We start from the raw sequence: 10,744 nt of genomic DNA, 5'->3' as shown, positions 1-10,744 counted from the left end.
AGGGAGAGAGAGAGCCAGAGATAGAGACAGGGAGACAGGGAGAGAGAGAGCCAGAGATAGAGACAGGGAGACAGGGACAGAGAAGCAAGGAGACTTAGGGAGAGACAAAGAGAACGAGAGGCAGGGAAAGAGACAGAGAGAGAAGGAGAGTCAGAGAGAGAGAGTGAGATAGACAGGGAGAGATAAAGACAGAGAAATACAGAGATAAAGAATCAGGGTGAGACAGGGACAGGGACAGACAGGGAGATACAGAGACAGGGAGACATAGAGGCAAAGAGAGACAGTTAGACAGGGACAGACAGACAGTTAGACAGGGACAGAGAGACAGTTAGACAGGGACAGAGAGACAGTTAGACAGGGACAGAAAGACAGTTAGACAGGGACAGAGAGACAGTTAGACAGGGACAGAGAAAGAGTTAGACAGGGACAGAAAGAAACAGACAAGACAGTTTGAATGACAGAAAGACCCAGGGTTAGGGAGAGAGATAAGAGGAGAGGAGAGAGGAGAGGAGAGAAGAGAGGAGAGGAGAGGAGCAGGACGCAGAGCTGGGTCTCAAACTGAAATGCCCCAATAGCTCCTGGATGGGGAATGGAGGAGGAGGGCAAGATGGGCAGAGCTGCCCTGGGAGCCTGCTCCCCGCGCCCCCCACAAGGGCTGTGCATGGAAAGGCTGCTGTCACCTGGACTCTGCCGCCTCCACGCCAGCCACTGCAGCACAGCTGTGAAGAGGGCTCAGCTGGTGCAGACTGAGAGTGAAACGCACAGCTGGTGGTGAAGGGGCCCGCAGGGCGGCAGTGAGGCAGGTGCCAGGCTCATCCCCAGCTTCCCCATGCTCAAGCTGTGGATCTTAGACCAAGTCCTCAGCAGCTCTGTGACTCAGTTTCCCTGCCTACAAATAGGAAGCATAATATGTACCTGGTCAAGCTGCTGGGAGGGCAAGGGAACTAATCTACCTAGAACACCCACAGCAGCACCAGCGTGGAAAGCACACGTGAGAATTAGTGAAGGGAAACAAGTGTATGGGACCGGGTGGGAGGTCGGTCAAAGGGGGAATGGCTTGGAGGGGTGTGCTGGGGCACAAATGGGACAGGAGCGGGGCCAGGGTGGAGAAAAAGACCTGGCTGTAACCCCAACTCTCTGGACAACCAGCTGCCCTGGGGAGAGAGCTCACCCACTCTGGGTCTCCATGGCCTCACTGAGTTGCAATACGGGGTGAGACATGAGGGAAAAAAGGCAGGAATGCTAAGATCCATGATTCTCGTGTCCCTTAACCAAAGGACAAGTACATATTTACACACATTAAAGGGACATAAACTCAGTTCTGAGAACCAGCTGTTGAAATAGGCACTATCTTATTTAAAATGCACAACAATTGTAGTACGTATTTTTCCCTAAATTGTGTGTAGGCGCCTAAGTGCATCCCTTGTTCCCCTGTTTGGACAGCAGCAAAGGGAGGATCAGAGTCCTGTCCCCTGCCAGGGACACATGGGCGCTATCCCAGCCACATCCACTGCTGCGGTTCCACATTGCCAACAGCAGAGGGCGTACTCGCTCCACCAAAAGCCATGCCTCTCTTCCAGGTCTTCCTGTTCTGGATGATTCTTTCTTTCTTTCCTCACTGAAGCATTATTTATTAAAAATCTAAATTGTAGATTCATTAAACAAAATACATATTATCTCAAAAGAATATCATGACAGTATTAAAAGAACATCATGACATCATTATGAGCACTTGGGATATAATATTACAGGAAATACTTTTATTATTATTAAATCATAACTGTGTACATTAATGCATTTGTGGGGTACAATGTGCTGATTTTATATGCAATTTGGAATGATTCTTTAAACCTGATGTTGGTACACACACGTAGTGTAGAAGAGAGACACGTGGGGTGCTTGCCCCGTCTCCCTGAGGCTCCCGTGGACTCCCAAGTCCTGAGTCCTCGCCCTGCTGTGTGGCACCACTGGGGTCCCCTTCCTCCCTGCCACAGCTGCAGTCACCTTCATCTGAGCTGCTATTGACCTGGCCTGCCTCTGGCTGGGCCCACACTGGGCCTTATAGCAGGAAGCAACACTTTCCAGTCTCTGCCACCCAAGTTGGAAGACAGCACAGCACAGCCTGCAGGGACCAGACCGGTTCTGCTTTTCCCGGGATCATCCCACGGCCTCTGACGGCGCTTCAACCCCTCTCAACCATGATGTGTCCAACAGAATTACTCAAAGCACTTTGCTTGCCTTTCATTTGTTTGCTTTTTTATCAGAATTTGTGAGGTAACACAGGTAACATGCCATAGCACCCCAACTCCAGAAGACCCCAGGAAGGCTCTGCACCTCCTGCCCCGCCCCAGCCTGGTCCAGACTGGCTCCTCCTTCCTCTGGAACCCAGTGACCCCTGAGCTCTTCCTCTCCCACCGCGTGCAAACTCCCTCCCCCCTGCACTTCACACATCTCACCTCCTCCCTCGGACTGAGATGCTGCTCACACCCCATCCCCCTCCCCAGGGTCTGGCACGCAGGGTCACTCCTGGAAGAGCACCTCCTCCCTCAGACTGAGATGCTGCTCACCCCCCACCCCGGGTCTGGCACGCAGGGTCACTCCTGGAAGATCACCTCCTCCCTCGGACTGAGATGCTGCTCACCCCCCATCCCCCTCCCCGGGTCTGGCACGCAGGGTCACTCCTGGAAGATCACCTCCTCCCTCAGACTGAGATGCTGCTCACCCCCCCACCCTGGGTCTGGCATGCAGGGTCACTCCTGGAAGATCACCTCCTCCCTCAGACTGAGATGCTGCTCACCCCACCCCCCCACCCCAGGGTCTGGCACGCAGGGTCACTCCCGGATGAATGAGTCACATGCTGCACTGGCAGACTCCATGTCAGCAACTCACCAGTTAAAGCAGAAGCATGTGGTGACACCTGCCGTGCTCAGGTCCCTGATGTGGCCTCAGCACATGGGGATGGATGAAGCATGGCCTCTGTCTTCAGGGAGTCCCTACCTGCCCAATTATGACACTGTGCTCACCCAGTAAGGGCACCCAGCTTTCACCTGGAAGTCTGGGGGCAGCCTAGTCTCCCTGGGAGGGTGAAGATGGGGGTCTTAGGAGTGGACAGTCACCCTGGCTCCACCATGTGACACTTCTGAGCCGACGATGTCTATTCCAAGCCCACCAATACTCTAATTCGTGTATTGATTTAGCAAATACCTGTTGGGACCACTTCTGTGCCTGGCTCTATACTAAGCCTATCTACCTGAAGCCATGTCTCAACCAGCTTCCTAAACACCAGTCTGGCAGTCTTGCCCACCAAACTCTTGAGACCTTGGTGACAGGGCCTGTGCCTCAGTCTACACTAGACCTGGCCTGAAACAGGCACCTGGTGGGAGCTGAGAGGACACTGAATGCCTGGAGGCCTGGGCACCTCAACTGTACTCTCAGGGGACAGTCAGTATGTGGACCCAACGTGCTAGACCCTCAGCCTGAATCCTGCAGAGCAAACCACAGGGTCACAGCACCTGGGACATGCAGCCTCCACTTACCCCTCCCCCTACAGCCCAGCCCTGCTGTAGGGCCAGGTCTCCAGACTTTGCTCACCCATGCATAGGAGACGTTAATTAGACCCTCACTCCCTTGATCACCAGCCCTGCCTCCATGTGCCCAGATCTGCAGGTATTAAAAATGCTACTTTCCAGCCCTCACTGCACAAGGGCCCACAGAGAGAGATGTGACTGGTAAACAGATCTATGGAAATTTGTTAAAACTCTCTAAAGAACCAAGAAATGCAAATTTTAATGGCCAGGGGCTAAGGGTTTTGCTTATTAAAGTTGAAATGATTAAAATTTAATATTCAAAGCAAACAAAAACCATGTTTTGGAGCCTGAGCTGGGGCGCGATGCTAATCCCTGCCCCCCGTAATTACAAAGAGCTCCTTGGAGCGCGGCATGGCCATGTGCTGCCGGTGCCACACACAGCTTCGCTTCTCCAACCAGCAATTTCACTTCTGGGAAAGCAGCCCAAGGAAATCATCATAAATTTGACAAAAATAAATAAATAAATAAGGCTATAGGTTTAAAAAAGTCTACCAAAACATCATTTTTAATATTGAAAAACTGGCAACAACCCTAACTGATCACTACCAAGGGACTGGGCACATGAATTATGGTCCATTTACCCAACAGAACATTGTGTGGTCATTTAAAGTAAGTTCTAAAAACTCTGCAGCCAGGTGGAGAAAGCGTAGCACATTGGAAAGACAAACAGGAGACGCAGGTGAATATATTCCGTGTGGTTGTGTAAGATGACATCAGACCTTTACGGCCTATAGAAAATGTCCCAGAGTGCTCGCTGGGGTATCAGCATGGTAGGATTACAGGCTGTTTTTCACTATTTTTCAAAACTATTGAAATGAAAATAAATTAACAAAGAAAAATAAATTGCCATAAAACTGGAGAAATATGTACCATAAGAAGACAGACCGTGGTCACCTCTGATAACATGCCTGGGATGTATCAGTACGTGATACTTTGGGCAACAGGGCCCAGCTCCAGTTATGGGGACACTTTGCCCCAGATGGTGAAGAGCTCAGGAGTGAACAGGCTTGGAAGAGAGGACAGAGGACCTGGCAGCACCCAACACGGGGAAGCGGGAGCTGGGTGGGGTTTGCAGGGCTTGGTTCCCACACAGCTGAAGCCTGAGCAGCCCACGGCATCAGCACACAGGGCAGAATCTGACCTGAGAATTCGTTCACTGTCACCTGACTGCGTGGTGATGAAGGAACACTGACCAGGACCTCCCAGATATGGTCACTGAGGGTGAGAGCACTGGCCAGTTTACAGAATTTTCTGAATGAGACTCAGATGCCAGGCACCAATGTCACCTCTGTCACCAGTAACCCACTCTTTTGTTTGACAGCAGAGAAGTCATGAACTTGCCTGGTGAGGGAGATGGGTTCTCTGTGGCAGTAACTGGGATCTTCAGTGCTCTAGTCCAGGGCTCCTGCAAAGCCCATCCTGTCTGGAAACTCTCACCTCTGCCTTGGCAGAAAGGACGCCAATGCTTTGGTACCAGGTACCAAGGCCTTGGCCTTCTCAGTGCAGTGGGAAATGAACACACTGTCTGCACCGGCTTTTGCCTGCTACACACACATGCATGCAAATGTGTACACACACACACAAAACACACATATGGTAGATGGGCCCTGGCACCCTCCCCTCTTGTCTATGGAAAGTCATTTTGCTCAATGAGCATGGACCATAAATACCTTTTCTCCGTGAGTCCCCTTTTCACCTCGTTCTCCTTGAAGACCCTGCAGGAAGAGAAAGAACAGTCACCTACCAGCGCAGACCAGAGCATGCAGGGAACAGGTGCAGTGAGAATCACTGCCTCCCCTCAGTGTCCAGTGACACACAGTGGCTGCCACACGTGTGGACAGGGGCAGTGGGGATGGGGCATCGGGGCCAGGCCACTTGCTCAGTGAGAGGTGAGCTCAGGAGGCCTGGCCCCTGGCCTGGGCTCTCCAGCTCTTCCTAACTACAGACCAGGAATCAACCTTACTCCTGAGCTCACCTGGCCAAGGGCAGAAATTAGACTGTAGAGTCACTTCCCACTGTCACCTGAGGCCTGGGATGACTCATGCCCATGGATCCCGGGAAGGGGCCCCAACATTGACCCAGAGACTCTACTCCCTTAACCTATGTCCTTCACCTCCACTTACCCATCCCCCTCCCTCTACAGCAGGTCCTAGCCCCCGTGCTGGGGCCTGGCCTCTCTATGTGTAGACATGGTGGGAATGTCAGCCAGGACGTGGACCCAAGGTCGCTCTCCCATCTCCCCACACTATCTCTTTGACAGCACTCAGCCCTGGATGACACATTCCTCCCTCCTCAAGTAGAATGCAAGCCCCATGAGTCAGTCCCTTCAATCTGGTATCCCCAAAGTCTAGAAGGGCAATCTCTTCAATCTGGTATCCCCCAAATCTATAATAGCCTCCACATGGTGGGCACTGATAAACATTTGCTGAATGAATAAAGGACCTAGTGAGTGACTATGTCTACCGCTTGTTTAGCCAGGAATATTGCAGAGGTTTTGCCTGAAGGCTACTGCCCCACACTGAGCTGCAGAATGTCCCTGCTCTTCCCAGATGCACAAATGTCACAGCAAGATGCTGGAGCCGTTAGCATTAGCTGACAGATGCTCAGTGCCTCCTGGGCCAGGCCAATAGCAGGTGCAGGGCACTGTGGAAAGGCAGGAATAGGTCCCATGTGACTACGAGAACTCCTCGCCTTTCACAGAGAAGAGACGTTCAAGGCAGCAGATGTTGCCCTGCTTGTTGGTCCCAGGAATAATCGTGCACTTTTGAACCAGAGAAACATACAGGGCCTTAGTGGCAAGACCCTGTCCTGGAGAGCAGGGGGTCTGCGGGACCACCCCAGCTGGCAGGGAGGTTGGACATCCCTGCTACTTCAACTCCATCTAACTATTCTGGCCATACACTGAGGTCAGAGAACCTGAAAGCCCCCGAAGCAAGGTAAGCTGCTTTGTCTGAAAATTACTGTTTACACTGCACCTTTCCTTTGGAGATAATCTCAAATCTTTTGCAATAAGAATCAAGAACAGGATAGATGTCCAACAGGCCCCTTTGCTCCTTATGGACCATGTCTGCTCATTCATCCTTTCATTCACTGGACACACTGAACACCTGTCTGTCACATGACACACTGAACACACTGTCCCATGTCTGGCTCTGCTCCAGGGCTGGGAGTTCAACAGACTTCATTCCTTTTCCAGAAGCAGAGAACAGAACAGGTTGGTAAAATGGTTTCTTTACAAAAAGTGTCAGAAACTCCCAGAGTACTGATTAAAATACAGTTTTCTGGAACCTAACCCACTTCAGTATCTGGAAAATGAGTTCACATAATATGCCCTGAAACCTGTTCTCCAGGGAATTCCTAAGTACTGAAACATCTAAGGATTTCTGGCCGAAGAGAAGAGAGGCCAACACTTGGTTGGCATCGACAGGTGCAGCATCGGGTCCTGAAGAGCTAGATGCAGCTTGCCAGGGAGCCTGGTTCCCGAGTCCTGGAGAAGGGCAGACCCTGCCCAGGCTGGCACCTTCACTTACAGGAGCTCCAACGTGTCCGGGAGGTCCAGGCAGTCCAGGTGGTCCTTGGGGCCCCTGCAGAAGAGCATTCACAGTGACGTGGTTTGGGGACAGAGAGAAAAGGCAAGTGTGGACATACTGCTCAGCTACTGACCACGTTTCAGGACAAGACCTGCCCTCCTCACCCAGCCAGTGGCTGCCCCTGCTGCAATGGCCTCTCGCCAGCAGACACCTCCGGGCCTCTGCTTCCCTCCTTTCTGAGAGTTCATACCACGTGCCACCTGCTGCCTGCCTGAGCCCTAGTTCACCCTGGACACTCTCGGCATCAGCATGTGCCTCCCAGATGTCAAGAGGCCAAATGCAGCATTTCCCATTTCCACTTGCCCAGCGTCCCTCAGCCGTCCTCCGTCTGGACCAGATGTGTTCACAGCGTCTGTGACATGATAGCTGACTCCTGTGACTCCTGCCTCACACTTCGCCACAGGGTCAGCACAGCCTGCACGAGACCTAACAAAGAGCCCGACAGGTGCGCAGAGCCTGGAGGCTTTTCTGCTCCTAGACGGTGAATGGCTGGAATCTTTGAACAACCCATTTGTAAATGCCCATTAAAACCTACTAAGATAAAAATGTACATTTCTTCAGCCAGTGATATATCAATCTGTGTGAACCATCCTACCGCAATAAAAACATATCAAAGTGCAGTACCCAAGGAGACACACACGCAGGCCCTGCACACGTGCGTACACACATTCACAGTTTTGCTACATTGATTTTGTGGAAAACAAATGAAATTAGAGATAATCTTCAGGGCCACAGATAGGAGAACAGTCACATCAAATGCAACAGGCCCCTATCATGGAACCCTGTGCACTGAGAATGAGCAGGGCCGATCTGCTGATGGGGAAGATGTTTACAGTGCTTGTTAGATGACAAACACAAAGGGCCAAGTAGGATAGGACCCATTTTTAGGAGAATTTAGGAAAAGCCACACATGTGTGAATGGATAGACACAGACACACACACACACACACACACACACACACACGTGCACGCAGGCATGTGAGAAGGGGAGGCAGGGTGCCATCTGAGTGTCTCCACTACACCTAAGGCCACTGGGAATGTCGGAAGTTCAGGTTCCCCGGACACTTACCCGCATGCCCACCTCGCCAGGCAGCCCCGGCTCTCCCAGCTCTCCTGGCTCGCCCTGGACACACAAAACAGCACATGGTCATGGCCTGGTGCAACAGGGGCCAAGGCACATCAGAGCACCCTGAAACCACCTACCTGGGCCAACCATTTCCTGTGGCCCAGAACTTGTCCCAGAAACAAGGTGACCAATCTCCAGTGATGAGGGCCCAGGCCCCCCTCTCAAGCAAAGGAGCCGGTAAGGTCTCAGCTTGCTCCTGTCACTGGAGGTCGACATAATTAAGCAGGGACAAAGCATGGGAATTGGAGTCACAGTGATGGGTGTCTCCATGGAGAAGTGTTTGTGCCCTCCGATGGGTATGAGGAGTGTTCTTCAGGGTCACAGAACTCCCTTCTCTCTCCTGGGCTCAGGTCCTGAGACCTCCTGTCCCAAAGGGCTACCACTATGGACTAGTGGGGTGCTCACAGGTCAGGCTCCCATGCAGAGGCCTGATCACACACGGCTGGAAACAGTGAAGGGGCCAGAAGCCAGGACAATTTCTGTTTGGGTTCTTGGTGAAGAGCAGATTGGCCCATTGAGCTGAGATCACTCTTTGCCCGGGTTGGTGGGGCACGTGCCAACTCAGAGGTAGGTAGGGTACAGAGCTGGAGTGCAGGGTGACATAAGAAGCCACAGGGCATAGGGCACTGCTTGGGGCCCACCCGACTCCTATAGCTACAAACTGAGCCCTTCACTTCCCTGAGGCCAGTTCCAAGTCCAGGCATGGGGGGAGCAAACCACCATGCAGACCTGCTGGTCAGCTGAGTGGGAAAAGCACTCCTGGGGACAGGCTGGAGATACCCAGCTGGAAACAGCTGCTGGTGGTCTTGTTAACACTGCTTGGCTGATCTCCAGGGATCTGGGAAGATCCTGGTAAAGATAAGCCCCAGCAAAGGCCTGGCCCTGGCAACAGCCACCACCCTGGAGGACACAAGGGCTCTGACCAGGAGGTGTCACCTGGTGCAGTAGAAACAGAACTCACTCGCATGCCTTTGCTGCCATCTCTCCCAGGGGGGCCGGGTGGGCCCAGGGAGCCCTGGAACCAGAGAAAAAGAAGAGCAATTAAGCAATTAATAAAGGGAAAGTGTAATGCTGCCTAGCCTCTCAGGATGCTAGTGCTGTGGACAAAGTCCCAGGAAGGGAAGGAAGTTGTGGCTAAGACTTTGCTACTGAAACATGGTCCTCTAGCCTACCCTGCACAGCACTTGGGGAGGGTAATAAATGCAGAGTCCCAGGCTCCACCCCAGATCCGCGGGTGACCTGCTCGCACCTGACAGTGAGCATGTGCAGCTCTGGGCCACGCCCTCCCATAACTCTGTCCTGGGCCGTGCACAGCATGGGAAGAGAAGGGTTGGGCCAGGGCAAGGTTCTCAGCCTCCACACAAGGACTTCAGGCTGGATGAGCCTGTGCTACAGAGCACCCCAGACTTCAGCAGCATCCGTGGACACCAACAGCGACAAGCAAGTGTCTTACTTATTGCCAGATGTCCCCTAGGAGGCAAAATCACTCCTGGTAGTAGGATGGGTACTTATTCATTTACTTTTTAATTTTAGCTGGGACAAAGTTCATTCTAGCAAATCATACAGACACATATATCCGTCAGGAGGGGGACTCCTGGGCCACGTGCCTCACCCCCTTCTGCTCCACACACATCTCCGGAGAGCACCTGGGAGGTGACTTAGAAATGGGCCCTCCAGGGTCCCCCACCTCCATTCCAATCAGAAGATCCTGGGACTTGCTGCCTCCCCTCCACTCCCACCAGCCTTAAGGTAGCACCTTCCTCTGGGCTTTTTCCACCTGTAAAGTTAAGGTGCTGGCTCTTCGGTGAGTGAGCAAATAGGTGATCTCCATGGGAAGTTTATGAAACACTGTGCTAGGGCAGAGGTCCCTAACCTTTTTGACAAAAGGCTTTCATGGAAGAAAAGTTTTCCACAGACCAGGGCTGGGTGGGGGTGGGAATAACACAGGCATATTACATTTATTGTAGATTCCTAATATTATTACATTGAAATATAGAGTGAAATAATCATACACCTCACCATGATGCAGAATCAGTGGGAGCCCTCAGCTTGTTTTCCTGCAACCAGACAGTCCCATCCTGTATTTGTAGCCACTCCCCAGTGCTCACATCACCACCTCAGCTCCACCTTAGATCATTAGGCCTTGCCTAGATTCTCATAAGGGACACACAGCCCAGATTTCTCACAGGCACTGTTCACAGTGGGGTTCACGCTCTCATCAGTCTATGCTGACTCTGATCTGATAGGAGGGAGCTCAGGTGGTGACCAGCGGAGTGGCTGTAAATACAGACAAAGCTTCACTTGCTTGCTGCTCAGCTCCTGCTGTGTGGCCCAGTTCCTCACAGGCCATGGACCAGTCCCAGTCTGCAGCCAGGAACCGCAGTGCTGGAGTACCCCAGCATCTTACTCAGGAACCGCAGTGCTGGAGTACCCCAGCATCT

At 52.3% G+C, this 10,744-nt stretch overlaps 1 protein-coding gene across 1 annotated transcript in view; it reads right to left on the bottom strand.

Moving 5' to 3' along the window:
• COL22A1 (collagen type XXII alpha 1 chain) overlaps positions 1–10,744 on the bottom strand; it is a 249,321-nt gene that overhangs the window by 160,724 nt on the left and 77,853 nt on the right. Inside the window, exons 12-15 of the mRNA XM_023514966.1 lie at positions 9,265–9,318; positions 8,247–8,300; positions 7,118–7,171; positions 5,258–5,302 (exon numbers count right to left, since the gene is read on the bottom strand). Coding sequence (XP_023370734.1) covers positions 5,258–5,302; positions 7,118–7,171; positions 8,247–8,300; positions 9,265–9,318 — 207 coding nt within the window. The remainder of the gene's footprint in view (positions 1–5,257; positions 5,303–7,117; positions 7,172–8,246; positions 8,301–9,264; positions 9,319–10,744) is intronic.

This window comes from Otolemur garnettii, unplaced genomic scaffold (genome assembly GCF_000181295.1).
Source record: "Otolemur garnettii isolate 467f Iridium unplaced genomic scaffold, OtoGar3 scaffold00062, whole genome shotgun sequence".
Lineage (NCBI taxonomy): Eukaryota > Metazoa > Chordata > Mammalia > Primates > Galagidae > Otolemur > Otolemur garnettii.
This window is presented reverse-complemented; position numbering and strand designations above follow the sequence as displayed.